The sequence below is a fragment of the Lampetra planeri genome, unplaced genomic scaffold, assembly GCF_965212315.1.
Source record: "Lampetra planeri unplaced genomic scaffold, kcLamPlan1.2.h2 scaffold_118, whole genome shotgun sequence".
Lineage (NCBI taxonomy): Eukaryota > Metazoa > Chordata > Hyperoartia > Petromyzontiformes > Petromyzontidae > Lampetra > Lampetra planeri.
Window position 1 is genome coordinate 204,997 of NW_027613893.1, and position 25,745 is coordinate 230,741.

The 25,745-nt window shown below is 50.0% G+C and overlaps 1 protein-coding gene across 2 annotated transcripts; it reads left to right on the plus strand.

Moving 5' to 3' along the window:
• The first annotated feature begins 6,606 nt into the window (after positions 1-6,606).
• Positions 6,607-18,455, plus strand: LOC144738830 (uncharacterized). Of its 2 annotated transcripts, XM_078621819.1 has the most exons (8): positions 6,607-6,911; positions 8,111-8,192; positions 9,555-9,598; positions 10,298-10,379; positions 11,695-11,831; positions 14,031-14,082; positions 16,092-16,146; positions 16,912-18,455. In XM_078621819.1, exons 1-8 carry the CDS (start codon positions 6,876-6,878, stop codon positions 17,087-17,089), a joined length of 666 nt encoding a protein of 221 aa, XP_078477945.1. In that variant the 5' UTR covers positions 6,607-6,875; the 3' UTR covers positions 17,090-18,455. The 2 variants fall into 2 exon arrangements, with proteins under 2 accessions (XP_078477945.1, XP_078477944.1); XM_078621818.1 differs by lacking the exon at positions 6,607-6,911 and having other exon boundaries at positions 7,215-8,192.
• Positions 18,456-25,745: the final 7,290 nt, after the last annotated feature.

The window sequence follows — 25,745 nt, forward strand, 5'->3', positions numbered from 1 at the left end:
TGACGTCATGCCCGCGCCATCGTCAAGCGAGAGATGACGTCATGTTACGGTGGGGGAGTAGAGGGGGTTTTGGCGGGAAATATTTTGAGCGCGTGACGACCCCCCCGCCATGACGTCATTAATTAATCATTATTTTGATTAACAACCAACCCGCTCGCAAAGTCCTGAGGTAAATTTTAAACGCGTAAACATTTTTAAACACCTTTTACTGTTTGATTTTTTACAAATGTAAACAGTGACTAAGTTTCGACGTGTATGTGTGTTATTGTATTTAAATTACGTGAAATTAAATATATTAAGTGTCCTGAGGTCATTTTTTAACGCGTTAAAAAAAATTTTAAACAACTTTTACGGTTTAATTAACGTTTTTTTACAAATGTAAGTGACTAAAAAAATCGACTAATATTCCACGTGTCTGTTATTGTTTAAATTACGTTAAATGTAATACATTAGTGCCTCCCTCCCACACACACTCCCCTCAGGGCTTAAATCTAAACAGTTGTTTTATTGAGTCAACAAAACATCTTTAGGAACGCTTTAAAAAGTAACATTTTAAAACCTCACACTCAATAAGAAACTTTTGTTGAGTTCATCGTTTGTGGTAGTTCAGGTAGCTTCCTTACAAAATATAAATACCTCAACGGGCTATACCTGGTGACGACAGCCGCACACCGGCTACATGACGTCATGCCCGCGCCATCGTCCAGCGGGAGATGACGTCATGTCACCGCGGCGGGGAGGAGAGGAGGTTTTGGCGGGAAATATTTTGAGCGCGTGACGAATCTCCGCCATGACGTCATAAATTAATTAATTTTCTGCTTAACAACCAACAAAGTGCAAAGTCCTGAGGTAAATTTTAAACGCGTAAACATTTTTAAACACCTTTTACTGTTTGATTTTTTACAAATGTAAACAGTGACTAAGTTTCGACGTGTATGTGTGTGTTAATGTATTTAAATTACGTGAAATTAAATATATTAGTGTCCTGAGGTAATTTTTTAACGCGTTAATTTCTTTTTTTAAACAACTTTTACCGTTTGATTTCTTACAAATGTAAACAGTGACTAAGTTTCAACGTGTGTGTGTGTTATTGTATTTACATTACGTGAAATTAAATATATTAGTGTCCTGAGGTAATTTTTTTACGCGTTAAAACATTTTTTTTAACAACTTTTACGGTTTAATTATTTTTTACAAATGTAACACCTGCTAGCTCAGGTGGCTTCCTTACAAAAGAAGTTAATAAAAAATAACCTCAGCGGCCTATATCTGCTGAGGTAAAATATAAAAAAAACTTTATTCGTAAAAAAATTTACTTTTTAAAAAGTGATTTGTTTTTAAATCCTTTATATTAAGTTCGCTTGCTTGCTTGCTTAGGACCGTGCAAATCTTTCGGTCGTTTTTTAACCCACTTCCCGTGATCCAATCGAGCTGACACATTTTCCACACAGACTCGTTGTCGTGACAATTTATTTTCGTGAAAATTTTTTCAAAAATTTTACACTTTTTAGGGAATTTTTTTTAAAATATGTAATTACCAATTGCTTAATGGTGGCATACAATCATCTGACCCATAGGTGGCAGCCATCTCAAGCCAGAGGACGAGAGGACTCTAGCCGCCACACATATAAAGGATTTATAGTGAAAACTTTGTTTTTACGGGTTATACTTGTAAACCAACTTTTACGGTTTAATTATTTTTAAATCCTTTATATTAAGTTCACTTGCGTGCTTGCTTAGGACCGTGCAAATCTTTCGGTCGTTTTTTAACCCACTTTCCGTGATCCAATCGAGCTGACATTTTGCACACATACTCGTTGTGCGTGACAATTTATTTTCGTGAAAAAAATTCCTAAATTTTCCACTTTTTAGGAAAAATTTGTTTCATATTTAATTTAAAATACCAATGTGATAAAAATGAAACTCTTATTCAAGAAAAACAGAAATGAATAATAAAATCAAACCGATGCCACGCATATAAAGGATTTATAGTGAAAAACTTTGTTTTTACGGGTTAATTTTTTACCTCTAAGCTTCAAATCAAGATAAATAAAAACCTTATTCTCTATGCATGTCTCAATAACCTCTTTAGTATCCTTCTCTACAAGGTAGAAAACTACAAATTGTGTTACCCAGGCAGCCTTTAAAGATAAAAAACAACACGGGATACGAAATCTACTTTCTATCTATCTAAATAAAGACCTTGATCTGTGTGTCTCAACAACAACCTTTAGTTTACTTCCCTACAGCGTAGAGAGAGTTGAAATTTGACCAAAATATATCGAGGTAAATTCAATTTTAAAATTTCGATTTAAAGCTTTCGTGACTGCAGGGATTCATCTTCTTGGTTATTTCGGTAAAGTCATCACGTAGAATGGAAATAATAAAATAAAATAAAACGTCGTGAGAATTATTTTATTATGTTTTATTTTTATTATTTTATTATTTCCATTCTACGTGACTTTACCGAAAGAAACCAAGAAAATCAATTTTAAAAGTTTTACATCATAATGGCCGTGTCAGATTCATAATGGCCGTGTCAGATTCACAATGGCCGTGTCAGATTCACAATAGCCGTGTCAGATTCATAATGATCATGTCAGATTCACAATGGCCGTGTCAGATTCATAATGTCAGTATCAGATTCATAATGGCCGTGTCAGATTCATGATGATCATGTCAGATTCACAATGGCCGTGTCAGATTCACAATGGCCGTGTCAGATTCATAATGGCCGTGTCAGATTCATAGTGGCCGTGTCAGATTCATAATGGCCGTGTCAGATTCATGATGATCATGTCAGATTCACAATGGCCGTGTCAGATTCACAATGGCCGTGTCAGATTCATAATGGCCGTGTCAGATTCATAATGGCCGTGTCAGATTCATAGTGGCCGTGTCAGATTCATAATGGCCGTGTCAGATTCATGATGATCATGTCAGATTCATGATGATCATGTCAGATTCACAATGGCCGTGTCAGATTCACAATGGCCGTGTCAGATTCATAATGGCCGTGTCAGATTCATAATGGCCGTGTCAGATTCATAGTGGCCGTGTCAGATTCATAATGGCCGTGTCAGATTCATGATGATCATGTCAGATTCATAATGGCCGTGTCAGATTCACAATGGCCGTGTCAGATTCATAATGGCCGTGTCAGATTCACAATGGCCGTGTCAGATTCATAGTGGCCGTGTCAGATTCATAATGGCCGTGTCAGATTCACAATGGCCGTGTTAGATTCATAATGGCCGTGTCAGATTCATAATGGCCGTGTCAGATTCATAGTGGCCGTGTCAGATTCATAATGGCCGTGTCAGATTCATGATGATCATGTCAGATTCACAATGGCCGTGTCAGATTCACAATGACCGTGTCAGATTCATAATGGCCGTGTCAGATTCATAATGGCCGTGTCAGATTCATAGTGGCCGTGTCAGATTCATAATGGCCGTGTCAGATTCATGATGATCATGTCAGATTCATAATGGCCGTGTCAGATTCACAATGGCCGTGTCAGATTCATAATGGCCGTGTCAGATTCACAATGGCCGTGTCAGATTCATAGTGGCCGTGTCAGATTCATAATGGCCGTGTCAGATTCATGATGATCATGTCAGATTCATAATGGCCGTGTCAGATTCACAATGGCCGTGTCAGATTCATAATGGCCGTGTCAGATTCACAATGGCCGTGTCAGATTCATAATGGCCGTGTCAGATTCACAATGGCCGTGTCAGATTCACAATGGCCGTGTCAGATTCATAATGGCCGTGTCAGATTCACAATGGCCGTGTCAGATTCACAATGGCCGTGTCAGATTCATAATGGCCGTGTCAGATTCATAGTGGCCGTGTCAGATTCATAATGGCCGTGTCAGATTCACAGTGGCCGTGTCAGATTCATGATGGCCGTGTCAGATTCATGATGATCATGTCAGATTCACAATGGCCGTGTCAGATTCACAATGGCCATGTCAGATTCAAAATGGCCGTGTCATATTCACAATGGCCGTGTCAAGTTCATAATGGCCGTGTCAAGTTCATAATGGACATCTCCTTGATTCTGGGTGTGTGTGTCTCTCTCTAATGGGGTTCACAATGGCCGTTTGTCAGCTTCACTATGGCCGTGTCAGGTTCACAATTGCCGTGTCAGATTCATGGTGGCAGTGTCAGATTCATACTGGCCGTGTCAAGTTCATAATGGCCGTGTCAAGTTCATAATGGACATCTCCTTGATTCTGGGTGTGTGTCTCTCTAATGGGGTTCACAATGGCCGTTTGTCAGCTTCACTATGGCCGTGTCAGCTTCACAATGGCCGTGTCAGATTCATAATGGCCGTGTCAGATTCATAATGGCCGTGTCAGATTCACAATGGCCGTGTCAGATTCACAATGGCCGTGTCAGATTCATAATGGCCGTGTCAGATTCATAATGGTCATGTCAAGTTCATAATGGCCGTGTCAGATTCATAATGGACATCTCCTTGATTCTGGGTGTGTGTCTCTCTAATGGGGTTCACAATGGCCGTGTCAGCTTCGCTATGGCCGTGTCAGCTTCACTATGGCCGTGTCAGCTTCATTATGGCCGTGTCAGATTCACAATGGCCGTGTCAGATTCACAATGGCCGTGTCAGGCGCGCTGAGCGAGCGACCCTTGAGATACTGGGTTTCAGGCTCCGTGTTCGCCCGGCTCATCGTTGCCGTTGGGCTTGAATCTGCGTCTGCAGCTGTGACGTTGACAAAACGGAGTCGGCGCAAAGAAGACCGCGTCTCCCCGGGGAGATGGCATCGGTAGATTTCTGCTACGCTTCCGCGCTGAGACGCGGTGGTGGTGGTGGTGGCGCTGCTGGTGGTGGTGGTGGCGGTGGTGGTGGTGGTGGTGGCGCTGCTGGTGGCGCTGGTGGTGGTGGTGGTGGCGGTGGTGGTGGTGATGGCCGCAGTAATTAAACTAAACTCAACCACCCACTCACTCATTTACCCACTCACCCACTCACTCATCCACCCACTCACTCATCTACCCACCCACTCATTTACCCACTCACCCACTCACTCACCCACCCACCCACTCAATTACCCACTCACCCACCCACCCACTCATTTACCCACTCACCCACCCACCCACTCACTCACCCACCCACCCACCCACTCATTTACCCACTCACTCATCCACCCACTCACTCATTTACCCACACACTCAGTTACTAACCCACTCACTCATTTACTCACTCACCCACCCACCCACTCATTTACCCACTCACTCACCCACCCACCCACCCACTCACTCACCCACCCACCCACCCACTCACTCATTTACCCACTCACCCACCCACCCACTCATTTACCCACTCACCCACCCACCCACCCACTCATTTACCCACTCACTCACCCACCCACCCACTCACTCACCCACCCACCCACCCACTCACTCATTTACCCACTCACCCACCCATCCACTCATTTACCCACTCACCCACCCACCCACCCACTCATTTACCCACTCACTCACCCACCCACCCACTCATTTACCCACTCATCCACCCATCCACTCATTTACCCACTCACCCACCCACCCACCCACTCATTTACCCACTCACTCACCCACCCACCCACTCAATTACCCACTCACCCACCCATCCACTCATTTATCCACTCACTCACCCACCCACCCACCCACTCACTCATTTACCCACTCACCCCCCCCACCCACTCATTTACCCACTCACTCACCCACCCACCCACCCACTCACTCATTTACCCACTCACCCCCCCACCCACTCATTTACCCACTCACTCACCCTGCCCACTCACTCACTCATTTACCCACTCACTCACTCATTCACCCACCCACTCACTCATTTACCCACTCACCCCCCCACCCACTCATTTACCCACTCACTCACCCACCCACCCACCCACTCACTCATTTACCCACTCACCCCCCCACCCACTCATTTACCCACTCACTCACCCACCCACCCACCCACTCACTCATTTACCCACTCACCCCCCCACCCACTCATTTACCCACTCACCCACCCATCCACTCATTTACCCACTCACCCACCCACCCACTCATTTACCCACTCACCCACCCATCCACTCATTTACCCACTCACTCACTCACCCACCCACCCACCCACTCATTTACCCACTCACCCCCCCACCCACTCATTTACCCACTCACCCCCCCACCCACTCATTTACCCACTCACCCCCCCACCCACTCATTTACCCACTCACCCACCCATCCACTCATTTACCCACTCACTCACTCACCCACCCACCCACTCATTTACCCACTCACTCCCCCACCCACTCATTTACCCACTCACCCCCCCACCCACTCATTTACCCACTCACCCACCCATCCACTCATTTACCCACTCACTCACTCACCCACCCACTCATTTACCCACTCACCCACCCATCCACTCATTTACCCACTCACCCCCCACCCACTCATTTACCCACTCATTCACCCTGCCCACTCACTCACTCATTCACCCACCCACTCACTCATTTACCCACTCACCCCCCCACCCACTCATTTACCCACTCACTCACCCTGTCCACTCACTCACTCATCCACCCACCCACTCACTCATTTACCCACACACTTACTCATTTACCCACTCACTCATCCACCCACTCACTCATTTACCCACTCACCCACTCACTCATTTACCCACACACTCAGTTACTAACCCACTCACTCATTTACTCACTCACTCACCCACCCACTCACTAATTTACCCACTCAGTTATCAAACGTCAGCGCCTGGGGAGGCGTGTTTGGGTTGCTGGCTAACCCATCCCCTTATTAGCTACACGGGTGGATCTTTTGTCTTCGTCTGTGCGTGTAGGGCAGTGGATGATGTCCGATGGAGGTGCGATGGAAGACTGTGAGGTATTTTATGTTTTATGCGGCAGCCCTGGGTCTGGGTGTCTCTCATCCACCCATTCACCCACCCACTTACTCATTCAACCACCCACCTAACCACTCGCCCACCCACCCACAATCACCCAGCCTCTCATTCACCCACCCACTCATTCACCCACCCACTCATTCACCCACCCACCTACCCACACGTTCACCCGCTCACCCGCTCATCCGCCCGCCCACCCACCCACACGTTCACCCACCCACTCACTAATCCACCCACTCACTCATTCACCCTGCCCACTCATTCACCCACCCACTCATTCACCCACCCACTCATTCACTCACCCACCCACTCATTCACTCACCCACCCACTCATTCACTCACCCACCCACCCACTCATTCACCCTGCCCACTCATTCACCCACCCACTCATTCACTCACCCACTCACTCATTCACTCACCCACCCACCCACTCATTCACCCTGCCCACTCATTCACCCACCCACTCATTCACTCACCCACCCACTCATTCACTCACCCACCCACCCACTCATTCACCCTGCCCACTCATTCACCCACCCACTCATTCACTCACCCACCCACTCATTCACTCACCCACCCACTCATTCACTCACCCACCCACCCACTCATTCACCCTGCCCACTCATTCACCCACCCACTCATTCACTCACCCACTCACTCATTCACTCACCCACTCACTCATTCACTCACCCACCCACTCATTCACTCACCCACCCACTCATTCACTCACCCACCCACTCATTCACTCACCCACCCACCCACTCATTCACCTGCCCACTCATTCACCCACCCACTCATTCACTCACCCACTCACTCATTCACTCACCCACTCACACATTCACCCACCCACTCACACATTCACCCACCCACTCATTCACTGACCCACCAACTCACACATTCACCCACCCACTCACACATTCACCCACCCACTCATTCACTCACCCACTCACCCATACATTCACTCACCCACCAACTCACACATTCACCCACCCACCCACTCACACATTGACCCACCCACCCATACATTCACTCACCCACCAACTCACACATTCACCCACCCACTCACACATTGACCCACCCACCCACTCACTTGCTAATGACACTCCTACCCTGGTCTGTCGAGTTCTCACGCCCCCCTGGTTGCACAGAATCAACCTGGAGACTTGGTGACTCGTTACAGAATCACAGGAGGGGAGCGATGCGTGAAGATTATGGCAGAGCGAGATACCCTTCTGACACGGATGCGAGCGTTATCGCCACGGGTATCTGTCACTTCTTCTTGCGTACGGACGATGTCGTGGATGCAGAGGCAACGACCACATCCACAATAACACTGGTCAACACACTTTTTCTGGCATAAGGTATTCCAACGGTTTTAAGGTCATTTTGTGGGGTGCCGATTCCAAATCTGGCATCAGTTTTTGTCTATCATATCAAATATTGCATTTTCAATAAGAACTGCGGAAGAAAAATATTAAATAAATGTGGATATCTACATAAAATTATATTATAAACACACTATCCTAAAAATACAGCACCATGTTTTAACACTAAAGCAGTCACTGACTCGCAACAACTTGCAATCATAAGTGACAGTTAATTTTCGGGTAAAATCAATGAAAATGGGGTATGCCGATAGCATAAAAAATTAACCCGTAAAAACAAAGTTTTTCACTATAAATCCTTATATGCGTGGCGGCTAGAGTCCTCTCGTCCTCTGGCTTGAGATGGCTGCCACCTATGGGTCAGATGATTGTCTGGCAGCATTAAGCAATTGGTAATTAAATATTTAAAACAATGTAAAATTTTGGAAAAAAATGTTCACGAAAATTAATTGTCACGCACAACGAGTCTGTGCAAAATGTCAGCTCGATTGGATCACAGGAAGTGGGTTAAAAAACGACCGAAAGATTTGCACGGTCGTAAGCGCGCAAGCAAGCAAGCAAACTTAATATAAAGGATTTAAAAATGAGATGTGATGGAGCAAATCTGAGATCAGATTTGGAATCGGCACCCTGAAATTAGTCTAAAACAGCTGCAAAAGTCCAGGCCAGAAAAAATGTTTTTTTTTTGTTGACCAGTGCAATAGAGGTTTCTGTGGGTTAGATCGCTGTGCAAATATATTTAAATGTCGTGTCGTTAAAACCCACCACCGCCCGACACAGCCAACTAGTAAGGGTTGTCACGTTAACAGAACGTGCCAATTCGTCACTAGTACAGCACTAGTGTAGTGTATAGTGTAGTGTGTAGTGTAGTGTATAGTAGTGTATAGTGTAGTGTATTGTGTAGTATACTAGTACAGCACTAGTGTATAGTATGGTGTATAGTAGTGTATAGTGTAGTGTACTAGTACAGCACTAGTGTATAGTGTATAGTAGTGTATAGTGTAGTGTATGGTGTAGTGTATTGTGTAGTATACTAGTACAGCACTCGTGTGTAGTGTATAGTGTAGTGTAATAGTACAGCACTCGTGTGTAGTGTATAGTAGTGTAGTGTATAGTGTAGTGTATAGTGTAATATACTAGTACAGCGCTGCTGTTACTCGCTACTCACAGGAAACTTGCACCCAAGGGTCTGTTGAAAGGCTACATGGGTGGATATTTTGTCTTCGTCTGTGCGTGCAGGGCAGTGGATGGTGTGCGATGGGGATGTGGTCGAAAACCACGAGGTGTTTCTTTTTAAATTTAGCAGCACCGGGAGACACCGAGATTCTGGGTTCAAGCCCTGGGTCTGGGTGTCTCTCTCATCCACCCATCCGCCCACCCACTAACTCATTCACCCACTAACTCATTCACCCACCCACTCATTCAACTACCCATTCATTCACCCACCGACTCATTCACTCACCCACCCACTCACACATTCACCCACCCACCTACCCACTCGTTCACCCACCCACCACTCACCCGCCCACCCACTAACTCATTCACCCACCCATTCACTCACTCATTCACCCACTCATTCACCCACCCATTCATTCACCCACTAACTCATTCACTCACCCATCCTCTCATTCACTCACCCACCCACTCACACATTCACCCACTCACTCTTTTACCCACTCACTCATTCACTCACCCACATACTCATTTTACCCACCCACCTACCCACTCGTTCACCCACCCACCACTCACCCGCCCACCCACTAACTCATTGACCCACCAACTCATTTACCCACCTACTCATTCACCCACCTACTCATTCACTCACCCACCCGCTCACTCATTTAGCCACTCATTCACTCACCCACCCACTCACTCACTCTTTTACCCACTCATTTACTCAGCCACTCACACACACATTCACCTACCCACTCTCACGCCCTGGTCGCACCGAATAAACCTGGAGACTTGGTGACTCGTTACAGAATCACGGGAACGAAGCGATACCTGAAGATTTTGGCGGAGATGGGTACCCTTCCGACGTCTATACAATCATCAACAACATGGGTATCTATGGCACTTTTTCTCCTTCTAGCGTACGGCCTGATGTTGTGGATGCAGAAACGACGACTACAGTTTCACAATTTCTCGGTTCTTTCAGTAAAGTCACGTAGAAGGGAAATAATAAAAGAATGAAAATAAAACGTAATAAAATAAAAATTCTCACGACGTTTCGGCCACAACACAAGCAGCCGTCCCCAGGTGAAGAAACAGGTCTGTCGGAAAGACAGCGTCTGAATGAACACCGCCAAGCTTGGCAGCGTATTTTTAAGCTGCTGGGTTAGAGGAGGAAGGGCGCCTTGACAAAGGAGTTTACATATCAACAGCAAAATTTAGCCTATTGATGGAAAATGCAGATATGGGATTAGTGTATAGTGTGGTGTATAGTAGTGTATAGTGTGGTGTATAGTAGTGTATAGTGTAGTGTATAGCGTAGTGTATAGTAGTGTATAGTGTAGTATACTAGTACAGCACTAGTATAGTGTAGTGTATAGTAGTGTATAGTGTAGTATACTAGTACAGCACTAGTGTAGTGTATAGTGTAGTATACTACTACAGCACTAGTGTAGTGTATAGCGTAGTGTATATTGTAGTGTATAGTGTAGTATACTAGTACAGCACTAGTGTAGTGTATAGTGCAGAGAGACCTGCACCTAGCCTGGCACAGTAGGGGGGTACAGCTGGTGGTGCATCTGCTGATCATCTCAGTCAGCTGACCCATGGCACCTGCTGGGTCTGTCCCATGATCTCCTGCCAGCAGCCAGAGCCTTCGACACTTCACGTGTCTCCCTCAAAGTGCACCTGGCCTGGCACAGGCGCTGTGGTGATGCCACCACCGTCACTTAGTGGCGAATGGCGGCATATTGGTTTTGGTGGTGATGGTGGTGGTAGCGGTGGTGATGGTGGTGAAGGTGGCGGTGGTGACGATGGTGGTGGCGGTGGTGGCGGTGACGGTGGTGATGGTGGTGAAGGTGGCGATGGTGGCGGTGCCGGTGGTGATGGTGGTGAAGGTGGTGGTGGCGGTGTTGACGGTAGTGGTGGTGGTGGCGGTGGTGAAGGTGGTGGTGGCGGTGACGGTGGTGATTGTGGTGAAGGTGGTGGTGGCGGTGTTGACAGTGGTGATGGTGGTGAAGGTGGTGGTGGCGGTGTTGACGGTAGTGGTGGTGGTGACAGTGGTATTGGTGAAGGTGGTGGTGACGGTGTTGATGGTGGTGGTAGCGGTAACGGTGGTGGTGGTGCACCTAGCCTGGCACAAGCGCCGTGGTGTTGATGACATCACCGCCACTAAGTGATGAGCGGTAACAGTTGTTATTATCCACAGAGAGAAACTTAATGGAAAAAGTCACGCTGCACAAGCAAATTTCTTTGCAATGCATCCAGAACCTGGTGCTCACCCATCATCGCTGCCTCCGCAACGTCCTGCACGGTCGACCACTCTCCCCTGACATGAACCAACAGGTAAACAACAATAACAAACGGTAGCAATAACAACAACAAACTCCGATTGGCATGGCTGGCTACGAAGGGTGGTGTGAAAGAAGTTCAACATTCATACATAGACTCAAACAGGAAAACAGACTCGCTCAGAGACCCACAGACTACTCACACAGTAGAGACCCACAGACTACTCACACAGTAGAGACCCACAGACTACTCACACAGTAGAGACCCACAGACTACTCACACAGTAGAGACCCACAGACTACTCACACAGTAGAAACCCACAGACTACTCACACAGTAGAGACCCATAGACTACTCATACAGAGATGCATATACTAATCAAACAGACCCATTGACTCAAACAGAGACCCATAGACTACTCATAGAGAGTCATAAAATCATCACACAGAGACCCATAGACTCATCACACAGAGACCCATAGACGCACACAGAGACCCACAGACTCAAACAGACCCATAGACTACTCATAGAGAGTCATAAAATCATCACACAGAGACCCATAGACTCATCACACAGAGACCCAAAGACTCACACAGATACCCATAGACTACTCAAATAGAGAGTCATAGAATCATCACACAGAGACCCATAGACTCATCACACAGATACCCATAGACTACTCGTAGAGAGTCATAGACTCATCACACAGAGACCCAAAGACTCACACAGATACCCATAGACTACTCAAATAGAGAGTCATAGAATCATCACACAGAGACCCATAGACTCATCACACAGATATCCATAGACTACTCGTAGAGAGTCATAGACTCATCACACAGAGACCCATAGACTCACACAGAGACCCATAGACTCATACAGAGACCCACAGACTACTCAAACAGAGCCATAGACTCACACAGAGACCCATAGACTACCTACTCATAGAGACCCATAGAATCATCACACAGAGACCCATAGACTCATCACGCAGAGACCCATAGACTCACACAGAGACCCATAGACTCACACAGAGACCCATAGACTACTCATAGAGAGTTATAGAATCATCACACAGAGACCCATAGACTCACACAGAGACCCACAGTCTACTCAAACGGAGAGCCATAGACTGACACTGAGACCCATAGACTACTCGTAGAGAGTCATAGACTCACACAGAGACCCATAGACTCACACAGAGACCCATAGACTCACACAGAGACCCATAGACTCACACAGAGACCCACAGTCTACTCAAACGAAGAGCCATAGACTGACACTGAGACCCATAGACTACCTACTCATAGAGACCCATAGAATCATCACACAGAGACCCATAGACTCATCACGCAGAGACCCATAGACTCATCACACAGATACCCATAGACTCACACAGAGACCCACAGACTACTCAAACAGAGAGACATAGACTCACACAGAGACCCATAGACTCACACAGAGACCCACAGTCTACTCAAACGGAGAGCCAGAGACTGACACTGAGACCCATAGACTACCTACTCATAGAGACCCATAGAATCATCACACAGAGACCCATAGACTCATCACGCAGAGACCCATAGACTCATCACACAGATACCCATAGACTCACACAGAGACCCACAGACTACTCAAACAGAGAGACATAGACTCACACAGAGACCCATAGACTCACACAGAGACCCATAGACTCACACAGAGACCCACAGTCTACTCAAACGGAGAGCCAGAGACTGACACTGAGACCCATAGACTACCTACTCATAGAGACCCATAGAATCATCACACAGAGACCCATAGGCTCACACAGAGACCCATAGACTCACACAGAGACCCACAGACTATTCACACAGAGACCCATAGACTCACAGAGACCCACAGACTACTCACACAGAGACTCATAGACTCACACAGAGACCCACAGACTCACAGAGACCCACAGTCTACTCAAACGGAGAGCCATAGACTGACTCTGAGACCCATAGACTCACACAGAGACCCACAGTCTACTCAAACGGAGAGCCATAGACTCACACAGATACCCATAGACTCACACAGAGACCCTTAGACTCACACAGAGACCCATAGACTCACACAGAGACCCACAGTCTACTCAAACAGAGAGCCATAGACTGACACTGATGACCCATAGGGCCCAGTGGCTTGCTAATATCGGACGACTGGTCTCTGACGGCGTCTGTCGGCAGTGACAGACAGACGCGTCTCTGACACCGTCGATTTTACCTTCCAGGAGGATCCCTATGCGATGCAATGCGACAACCTGACTCCGGATTCAGACTTGGGTAAGAATTACACGTCACCTTTATACTGGTAGGAACCTGCTGGTTACACCAGCCCACAGGCGATTATTGTGTCCGTCCGTCCGTCGTGCAGGGAGGGGCTGGATGGGGAGGGAGGGGCTGGGTGGGGAGGGAGGGGCTGGGTGGAGCTGGGTGGGAAGGGTGGGAAGGGTGGGGCTGGGTGGGGAGGGGCTGGTCACCCCTTATAAAACTCAACACGTACACACACAGCATACACACACACACGTACACACACAACATACACACACGTACACACACATGTACACACACACGTACACACACAACATACACACACGTACACACAGCATACACACGTACACACACACGTACACACACAACATACACACACGTACACACACAGCATACACAACACACGCGTACACACACAGCATACACAACACACACACGTACACACACAACATACACATACACACGTACACACACAACATAGGTATGTACGTGTGCGTCACGAAGCCACGGGCATCTTTAACGTCCCCGACAAGCGGGGAGGGCGGCGTGTGCACCCTGCACACCGCCGGTGACGACCTGAAACCGGTCACGGGACTCCCCGAGGTCCACTCAGCCCTAAGACAAGTCACCTGGTCCAGTGGTGTGTGGTCACCCAGAACCGGCATTTATTTATCCAGCAGGGACGACGAATCCGATAAGCTATGAAGCTCTTTGCGTCACGGATGTTCCGTAAAGGGGCACGGGGTCAAAAACGGCAACCAATGGGTACGCACACAACAGGCGTAGACAAATCATCGGCGCTATTGGCAAGCGCTTGCTCCGACAGGTCTGTTGCAGGCTATGTGCGGGCGGGGGGCGGGGGCATCTCTATATTCTTTGGTTAGTTCGGTAAAGTCACTTTGATAGAAAAAAGAATAACAATAAAATAATCAAAAGAAAGTTAATAGAAAATATCACGACGTTCTTGATGACAGCTTGTGTTGTGCGATCGAAACGTCGTGATATTTTTGTTCACTTAATTTTTCTTATTTTATTGCGACTTTACCGAATGAACCGTAGAATATGAAGAAAGTTGTGAGTCAAAATTCATCTCCGTCGATGTTTAAGCAGGCGTTGAATCTCTTTGCAGGGCTGAACGATTTGGGGGAAAATATCCAATCGCGATTTTTCTGGCACATTGCGATTTGATTTGCGATAACAACATTTAAAGTCAAAGCTTCAGTTCAATATTCGCTGTGTAATAGATTTCAAACGTGTGATGGAGCGTTACCCCGTGATACCGTCACAATATGAACTGCTGTATATATATTATAATGCAAGGGTGAGAACTTAAAAGATGTGAACTGCTAATCCTGCATAATGCACGGGCATAATATGACTTTGAAACCCCCCGCCCACCTCCTACGCATTTCACAAGTAGTACTAATCACATACCTGCATTTCCTATAAAGATGCTAAATTCCTCTTGATATGCAAATTCTTTTGTCAAGGCGCTCTTCCCCCTCCAACCCAGCTTAAATATACGCTCCAAGCTTGGTGGTGTTTCATTCAGACCCTGTCTTTTCGACAGACCTGTTCTTCACCTGAGGACGGCTGCTTGCATTGTGGCCGAAACGTCGTGATAATTATTTTATTGTGTTTTATTTGTATTATTTTATTATTTCCCTTCTACTTGACTTTACCGAAAGAACCAAGAAGATGTGAATTGCTTCCGGCGTGTATTTATTAAAATGTTTTAATCGAAACAGAACGAGCAAACGTAGAACAATTGTTAAGTTAAATAAATAAAGTTATAAGAATCAAAAATAAAACCATTCCAATAAGTCCAATAGGACTTTTGAAATCGCAAAAATAAATCGCGGCCTTTGCCATCTGCTAATCGCAATGTTTCAAATTGCGATTTCGATTTGAAATCGATGAATCTTTCAGCCCTCATCTCTTGGCAGCGGTTGCAGGCTCCGTGCCTGTGCCCACTTCACATGTTCTTCGCTCTGACCCCACCACCCCAACTCCGTCTGCAGATCTGCCGAACCAACACTGCTGCGACTACCTCCACTCATCAGCAGTGCCGGCAGCGTGAGTCGACTCAACACACACACGCGCACACACACATGCGCACACACGCACACACGCGCACATGCACACACACACGCGCACACACGCACACACACGCACACACACACGCACTGTCCTTGCACCCTTCACCGTTGTGGCGTTCTCTGGTCCAACGCTGATGGAGAGACGTCCACTGGACGTGAGGGAGGGAATCAGATTATTTATGTCGACTGGAGGAATCTGATGAGTTATGAAGCCCTTTATCACAGCACTTGCCCCGCCACTCTGTGCAGGCTACACTTGGAATCTTTGCCTGTATGGCAGAGGTCGCAACCGGGTACCCGATACCCGTACCCTACCCAATACCCGGCTACCCGTACTCGACCGGGTACGGGTACGGGTACCCGTTTGCGACCCTGGTGCGGCCGGGTACGGGTACGGGTAGGCCGTGAGTCACTGGTGAGTCACCGTTTGTCACTCATTTCCCAATGTCTCGTCTCTTCTCACAATTCAAGTTCCTAGAATCAACCCACCCGCGCCTGCAACGTGGCTTCATCACAGAGGTCGCAATCAGGTACCCGATACCCGTACCCTACCCGTACCCGGCCGGGTACAGGTAGGGTACGGGTACGGCCGGGTACGGGTAAAGAATAAAAACCCGTTTGCAACCTCTGCTGTATAGGCACTGCTGCTCGCTACTCACAGCACGTGACCCCCCCCGCCTCCCCCGGGGGAGTCCTAAGATGCGAACCGCTTTGCCACCCTGCCCCGGCCTCATCTCCTCAGACCGCAGGCTCCCGCCGACGATGGCGGTGGTGGCGGTGGCTACGACGACGGTGGTTGTGGTGGTTGTGGTGGCGGTGAGGAGTTGGAGGAGCAGCTCAACGAGCGACTCCAGTCGGCGCTCACGAGCGCCGTGCGGGCCGCCATGGCTCTGTTTCGGTTCGTCGAGCGCGCGGTTTGAAACGCGCCTCGCCCCATGGGTGCCTTGGGTTCGTGGGTCTCTGCGGTGTGCGAGTCTGTGGGTCTGTGATGAGACTGTGGGTCTCTGCTGTGTGAAGAGTCTGTGGGTCTGTGATGAGACTGTGGGTCTCTGCTGTGTGAGTAGTCTATGGGTCCCTTGGGTTCGTCGTACGAGTCTGTGGGTCTCTGCTGTGTGACCAGTCTGGGTCTTTGATGAGACTGTGGGTCTCTGCTGTGTGATGAGTCTGTGGGTCTGTGATGAGACTGTGGGTCTCAGCTGTGTGAGTAGTCTGTGGGTCTCTGCTGTGTGATGAGTCTGTGGGTCTCTGCTGTGTGATGAGTCTGTGGGTCTCTGCTGTGTGATGAGTCTGTGGGTCTCTGCTGTGTGACAAGTCTGGGTCTGTGATGAGACTGTGGGTCTCTGCTGTGTGACGAGTCTGTGGGTCTCAGCTGTGTGAATAGTCTGTGATGAGACTGTGGGTCTCTGCTGTGTGATGAGTCTGTGAGTCTCTGCTGTGTGATGAGTTTGTGGGTCTGTGATGAGACTGTGGGTCTCTGTTGTGTGACGAGTCTGTGGGTCTGTGATGAGACTGTGGGTCTCTGCTGTGTGAATAGTCTGTGGGTCTGTGATGAGACTGTGGGTCTCTGCTGTGTGAAGAGTCTGTGGGTCTCTGCTGTGTGATGAGTCTGTGGGTCTGTGATGAGACTGTGGGTCTCTGCTGTGTGACCAGTCTGGGTCTTTGATGAGACTGTGGGTCTCTGCTGTGTGACCAGTCTGGGTCAGTGATGACACTGTGGGTCTCTGCTGCGTGATGAGTCTGTGGGTCTCTGCTGTGTGATGAGTCTGTGGGTCTCTGCTGTGTGACCAGTCTGTGGGTCTGTGATGAGACTGTGGGTCTCTGCTGTGTGACCAGTCTGGGTCTGTGATGACACTGTGGGTCTCTGCTGTGTGATGAGTCTGTGGGTCTCTGCTGTGTGACCAGTCTGTGGGTCTGTGATGAGACTGTGGGTCTCTGCTGTGTGATGAGTCTGTGGGTCTCAGCTGTGTGACGAGTCTGTGGGTCTCTGCTGTGTGACCAGTCTGGGTCTGTGATGAGTCTGTGGGTCTCTGCTGTGTGACCAGTCTGTGGGTCTGTGATGAGACTATGGGTCTCTGCTGTGTGACGTGGACGTTTAAAATTAAAAAGTCGAAAATAAAACAAATCTGCCTTTCGAACGCGGCTCCATTCCAGTCGCGTGAAGCCTGCGGCGACATCTGCAACTATCGAGCGGCGTTGAAGGTTCCACAAGCGGAGGTCACCGGTCACCTTTTCTCGGTTTCAAAGCAACAGCGGCGTTGAGGGATTGGAGTTGAATTTCGATTTAAAGCTTTCGTGACTGCAGGGATTCATCTCATTGGTTCTTTCGGTAAAGTCATGTAGAATGTAAATAATAAAATGATAAATAATAAAATAATGCAAATAAAACATTAAATAATTCTCACGACGTTTCGGCCACAACGCAAGCAGAAGACAGACTCTTGTCTTCTCGACAGACCTGTTCTTCACCTGAGGACGGCTGCTTGCGTTGTGGCCGAAACGTCGTGAGAATTATCTTATTATGTTTTATTTTTATTATTTTATTATTTCCCTTCTACGTGACTTTACCGTAAGAACCAAGAAGATGAATCCCTGCAGTCACGAAAGATTTAAATCGATAAATAACACTGGTCAAAAAAAAACACATTTTTTTCTGGCCTGGACTTTTGCAGCTGTTCTAGACTAATTTCAGGGTACCGATTCCAACTCTGATCTCAGATTTGCTCTATCACATCTCATTTTTATGCTATCGGCATACCCCATTTTCATTGATTTTACCCGAAATTAACTCTGTCACTTATGATTGCAAGTTGTTACGAGTCAGTGACTGCTTTAGTGTTAAAATATGGTGCTGTATTTTTAGGATAGTGTGTTTATAATATCATTTAATGTAGATATCCACATTTATTGAATATTTTTCTTCTGCAGTTTTTATTGAAAATGTAATATTTGATATCTCAAAAAACCTGATGTGATAGACAAAAACTGATGCCAGATTTGGAATCAGCAGCTTAACACCGTTGGAATACCTTATGCCAGAACAAGTGTGTTGGCCAGTGTAATAATAGAGGTTTTTCCCCTTTTTTTCTGCCAACAAAACTGAAACCTTTTTACGAGGATTCACGTCTGCATTAACCACAATACTTGCAGTCAAAATGCAAACAAAACACACTATGATAATGTATACGCAACTGATCGGTCCACACCAGGGGCAGCTTTCTTTTGAGCCTCGACCCAATCAGTGCTCGACCAGGAAGATGCCAAAAGGACAATTCATAACACCATTGGAACCTCATTTGCCAGTAGCAAAATATGATAATTGTTTTTTTACCCTTTTATCTGGCAACAAAACTGACACCTTTTTTATAAGGAAGTATTGTGGTCAATGCAAACATGACAATGCCAGATAATAGGGTAAAAAAACAATTATCATATTTTGCTACTGGCAAAAGGAGGTTCCAATGGTGTAAATGCTTTGCCCGAGCTCTCATACTCTGATGGTGCGTTGTCTTTGAGTTGTGCGCCTATTGGCGTCATCTGGTCCAACACCATGTGAGACTAGGCTCTAAGGAAAGCTGTCTCGGGTGTGGACCAATCAATTTCAAGGACAGTGCACATACATTATCAGAGTTGTGTTTTTAGTTTGCATTCCGACTGCAGGTATTATGGTCTTATGTGTGGTGGTCATGATTGCCACACACGTGCCACAACCAGGGGGAGGGGTAGAAACCGGTCCGGACCGGTCGGGCCAACGGCGGTTGGAACCCCTCTGATGGGAGGGGTCTGGCAGGAGCTACGATCCCCCAGAGCCCTGCCCCTCGGGGAGAGAGAGTATATAAGGCGGGTCCCTGAGAGCGCGAGGCAGTCCGTCTCAAGCCGAAGCCAGAAGCCGCCTGAAGAAGAAGAAGACCCTGGACCCCAAGCCGCCGACGTCCTACTAAGGGCCGGGGCTCAGTGCGGTGCCAGTGGTCGTGGGGTTAGGAGGCTGAGGTTCCCTCGGCCTGATGCCCTTGTGAGGGCCAGGTCCCACCAACTCACCCACCAACTCACCCACCCACTCACCCACCCACCTACCAGCTCCCACCCACCCACTCACCCACCTACCAACTCACTCACCCACTCACCCACCTACCAACTCACCCACCTACCAGCTCCCACCCACTCACCCACCTACCAACTCACCCACCCACTCACCCACCCACTCACTCACCCACCCACTCACCCACTCACTCTCCCACCCACCTACCATCTCCCAGTGGTCAGGGACCCACCGGGCCAGCGGTGGGTCAGCCTCCCCTAGGTCTAGCTAGCCGGAGGGCTGAAGTAGGGAGAGTCGTAGGTACGATAGCCTGGAGGCTGTACCTCCCCAGGTTGTGGGTGAAAGGGGCCATTACCCCTTTGTGTTAGGGATTAGTGTAACTGTTTGGTGAAATAAAGTCTGTTGCCTCTACGAAGACTCCGTCTCCCTCCAAGAACATTACAACTGGTGTCAGAAGTGGCCAAGAACTTCGCCTACATGGAGACCAGACAGAAGGCGCTTACCAGGGCTCCAGACAAGGAGGCCGATGCCGCAGCTGCTCCAGAGGCGGAGGCGCCATTCCCGGGGACGGGTCCGCAGCGGCGGGCTCGCAATCTCCGGGCCCCTCAGGGAGCTCGCCACCGTTGGGATGGGCGATCCAGTCGGCACACGCTCGTCTGGCCGATCTCCTGCATGCCGCTGCCTCCATCCTCGACGAGCTCACGCTGGGTGGAGCAGTGGCTGCGGGTGGGGGGGCCAGGCCGGAGGTCGGGTGCCGTTCCCGCCGAAACGCGAGGGATTCCCGCGCAAAATTTTGATGTCTCTACCGGGTACGACGTCATTTCCGCCCGGGGATACGTCACTGCCGCTGGGAACGCCGCAGCCGGAAGCGACGTCACTTCCTGCCGGGGGTTTCACCACTTCCTCCGGAAATGACGTCAACTGCCCCGGAAGTCACGTGCCCCAGGGGGCGCGCGTCACTTCCGGCCTTGCCGCCCTCCTACCCGAGGCTGCCGCGTCATCGGAGATGCGACCGCCGCTTCTGGCGGACATTTTGTTGTCCGACGGCCCTACAAACGCCACGCTTGGTGCGCAGCTTGCCTCGGGGGTGGGGGGGACTACATCCCTGGCCTGCAACAGCGCTTGCCGTCTCTACAAGTCTTCGCGGCTAAAGGCGGAGACTGGGCAGCTTTTGCCCGACGATTCGTGGCAAATGCTGAGACGGCAGGGTGGACTGCGGACATTGCTCTCCGAGCTTTGCCTTCCGCACTGGACGACATCGCTTTGGCTACGTTCCTCCTCATCCCACGGAAGGATCGCTCCACGCTACAGGACGCCCTCAATCGGATGGCTTTGGTGTACGGGCCCCCATCGGAGGCTGACGAGACACCCCTCGCCTACCAGAGCGCACTGATGGCGCTGGCTCAAGCGGCCTACCCTCGGATGGACGACGTGGGCCTCGACACCGTTGTGCTTGAGAAGATGTTGCTGCTGGCACGTGAGTTGCGAATCGCCATTCACGTCAAGGACGAGGCGAATCTCTCCTCACTGCGCGCTCCCCACTATCTACATACGGAGCTGCTCCTCCAGCGGGACGGGCAGGTGGCGGCGTGTGCCACGCGCATCGCTGCGCAGGAGAACGAGGTCCTGGACAACCAGGCCTTTGCATCACAGCACGCCGCAAGCTGGAGAGCGACCGACCGGCCTCGCCAGGGTGAGCCTCGGCGGAGACACGGTTCCCCGCGGGCATGGGCCCGCGTCACGTCCTACAACTGCGGCCAGCAAGGTCATCTGTCATCGGGCTGCCCAGCTCCTCGACGCCGCGCTCCGGGTCGGCCGCCGTCGTCCCCCCGCACGCCTGCCGCTCCACGGGAACCGCAGGCAAGTCGCGACACCTCACGCATTCGGCCCCTGCTCTCATCTCACACTCCTCGTTTCCATGTGTAATGCGAGCAAGGATTGAGGGGGGGTGGAGTCTGGGTCACGTGGGGAGTGGGTGGAGTTAGGGTCACGTGGGGGAGAGGATTTAGGGAGAGAACCGGAAGGGGAAAGGGGAGTTGAGACTGAGTGAAATACGAGGAGGCCACGCTGGGCAAGACGGAGAGTGTGGCGCGGTTGCCACGCAGTGGGAGACGTCGACACCGACGGCCATCGGTGTCAGACGAAGAGAGCTAACGGGGCAGTGAGAGGCTAGCTGTGAAAGGGGCAGCAGTGACGCTAGATAGCGGAGCAGCGGTGTGGCTGCAAGGATTGCCTGACGGGGCAGCAGTGAGACTGCATATTGGAGCAGCAGGGAGACTGCACAACGGAGCAGCCGAGGGCTGTGGAGAGGTCATCGAGCGGGACGCGGGCCTGAGCGAGACGCCGTGGTACGGAGATTCTACGAACCCAATAAAGGACAACGGAGATCGACATCTGAGAGCGAGTCCTTTATTACACATGTACCGCTCCGTCGCGTTGGGTCGAATGGTCAGGGCCGGGATAGTGTTGATGTTCGGCAGCCACTCCGACCAGTTCAGTGGTCGGAGTTGGCCCACAGGGTTGTCGCCGCGGCTACGGGCTCTTCCGTTATCATCGGCGCCATCGAGGGAGTTGAATTTCGGTTACTGGTTGATACGGGCGCTTCAGCAACCATAATTTCTGATGTCATTTACAATGTGCTGCCCCAGAGGTGTCAGGCGCTCGCCCCGGTTTCCGTCCCTTGCTTTGCAGCAAATGGAGGTTCCTTGGGAATAATTGGTCAGATAACGGCACAAATTTGTATTGGCGATATTAAATTAACGGGTTCCATTTTGGTTTCACAGACCCTTGCTGTTCCCTGTTTGCTGGGCACAGATTCCCTCGGCAAATTGCCCATTAAAATTTTGATTGACAAAGGCTGCATTGAGCTCCCTTCGGGCCGCCGGATGTCGTTCCTGCCCTCACCCACCCGGCAACGCACGGCTTGCGCGACCGTTCCGGCGATGGCGTCCCAAACCGTTCGGATTCCGCCGGGCGCGCAAATGTTAATTCCGCTTCGGTTGCGGAAACCGCTCGGGTCGGAGACAATGTCGGGTATTTTGCTGGCTCCTTCCAACACGGCCGTACGGGGATTGCAGCTGGTGGGAGCACAAACACTTGTGCCTGCTGATGGACAACCCTTCATTCAGGTGCTGAATGCAGGGTTGCGGACAAAGGTCGTGCACCAGGGGGCTGTGATTGCTCATGCATCGCTGCCACTCCACACTGACTCCATCGTGGCTCATGTGGATGGTACGCCTCGGTCCGAGGCGCATTCTGACACCGGTGATGGTTGGATGGATTCTTTCTATTCGGGGGCTGAAAATCTTCCTGAGTCCCAGCGATTGCGATTGCGTATACTACTCCGTGAATTCGCCGATGTTTTTAGCAAGCACAAATTTGATATCGGGTGTGTAGTAACGCTCACGACTCGTTCACACCGGAGTTGGAGGCACACTTGTTTATTTAACACCAACGTTGTGACCTACACATTTGAGGGGGTATCGGCCCCCTCACCCGTCTATCTGAGGACACACCTCTCTAGCTAACCCTAGCCTGCCTCTGAGTCCTCCACTAATGGGCTAGGGGAGGCTATCTTGGCCCGACACTGGTCAGTCGGGCCCGGTACCCAGAGTCCAGACCAGCACCGGCTCTGGCTCTGGTACCATGCCACTGGCTCGAGCCTGCGCGGTCCTGATAAGGACGGCGTACCAGGGGGAGTCCAGGGCTCTATCTCAGACGTCTTCCGCCTCCTCTTCTTTAGCTAAACATCACTCCCGAGCCCTTCGATACAATCCCCTTTTATACCCAACCCCTCCCTGAGGGGTGGGGCCCCGGGGGATCATAACGACCGAATCGACCCCCCAGGGTGTCTGGCGCGGACGTCGCAGAGGGCACCTGCTTGTGCACACATGTAGCCCCGCCTACTGTGTTTGTTTACCATAGGCTGCCATGCATAACGGGCTCTCTCTCTAACACCCCTACATCACTCCCCCCCGCATAGCATGCAGCCGTCCCGGCTGCCAACATACAAAAATTTGACAATAAAGGTGCCTTCACCCCCTGACCGCGCGTGTGCCTCACTATTTTTTGAACAATAACAGGAACCAGAACAAGAACGCAACAACAAGATGAGAAACAACCCGACGCACCCCCCCGAATAAATACGAATTCCGTAAAAAAAAACAGCTTATATACAACCAGCAGGGAACCCACCCCGCACACACAACAAACGGTGAACCCAGCATATGTACATCCGAGGAGCGGGAACACACCATCCACACAACACCCAATAAACACAACAGCTATGTACACATTTTCCGGCCTCACAACAGTTTGCGCATTTTAGCGCGCGTCCTTGCAGCGGGCCCCTCACACGGGGTAACCCCGCGTGGCGGACAATCAGGTGGCGACTGTCCGTCTTGAGGTGAGCATTCCTCTGACTCCGCGTGACCCTCGGCATCCGCAGGAGGGGTGATCGGGCGTGAGCCCGTCACTCCTGATGCTCCTGAAGGTGGCACAGCCGGCAAGGCATTTGGTGAGAGCGACGGAGACGGACCCAGCAAGTCGGCCGACCCCCCACATGTTTGGCCACGCGCGTGTGAAGTGGGGTTGTGAACCGCAGCGAAGGGTTTTAATCTGGAGGGGTGCACGAACCATCGCCGCTTCCCCCACTTGATGCGCACGCACTGCGGACGTAACACCTCCACCACTTCCACAGGGCCCCGCCACGGCCGCACAAGTTTAGAGGAGGTTGCCAGTGGCACCTGGGGGCAGTGCAACCATGCCTTGTCCCCCGGCTTCCACTGCAGCATGTGCGCTCGACTCAATCTGAGGCGCTCATTTGCCTTCTGACGGAGGTCAGAGTTTTGCATTGCAGCATCCCGTGCCTCGGTCAATTTGTCCAGATTAAATTTAACGTGGTCAGCCAGATTAGTTTTTCCCTGCGGCACGGGGATCCGCAACTGGGCACGAACAGGCGGGTCTGGTTCTCGGCCGTACATAAGGTAAAAGGGAGAAAACCCCGTAGCCGCATGGGGTGCCATCCGGTACGCCGCCAAGACCCCCTGAATTTGTAGGTCCCAATCCGTTTGCGAGTCCGAAACTTGTTGTGATAACATGGACGAGATGGTGCGATGCAAACGTTCGACCATCCCGTCAGTTTGTGGGTGATATGGGGAGGTCCGAATTTTCTTTGTGCCCAGGAGATCGCAGACTTGTCTGAGTAGTTTACCGGAAAAATTTCTGCCCTGGTCGGTCAGCAGCCTCTCCGGAGCACCTTTGTCCAGGACATAACCCTGAACAAAGGCCTCCACGATGGCTGCTGCCGACTGGTTGGCCAAAGGCCAGGCCATAGGCCAACGTGTAAAATACTCGACACCCGTCAACAAATATCTATTCCCTCTGGGGGTGGCGGGGAATGGTCCCAAAATGTCCAGAGCGACCAGCTCGTTTATCCTGGACACTTTGATCGATTGCAAGGGCGGGTTAGACTCCCGTGCCGGCGGTTTGCGTTGTGCACATTGAGGGCACGATCCCAACAAATCCCCCACATCCCTCGT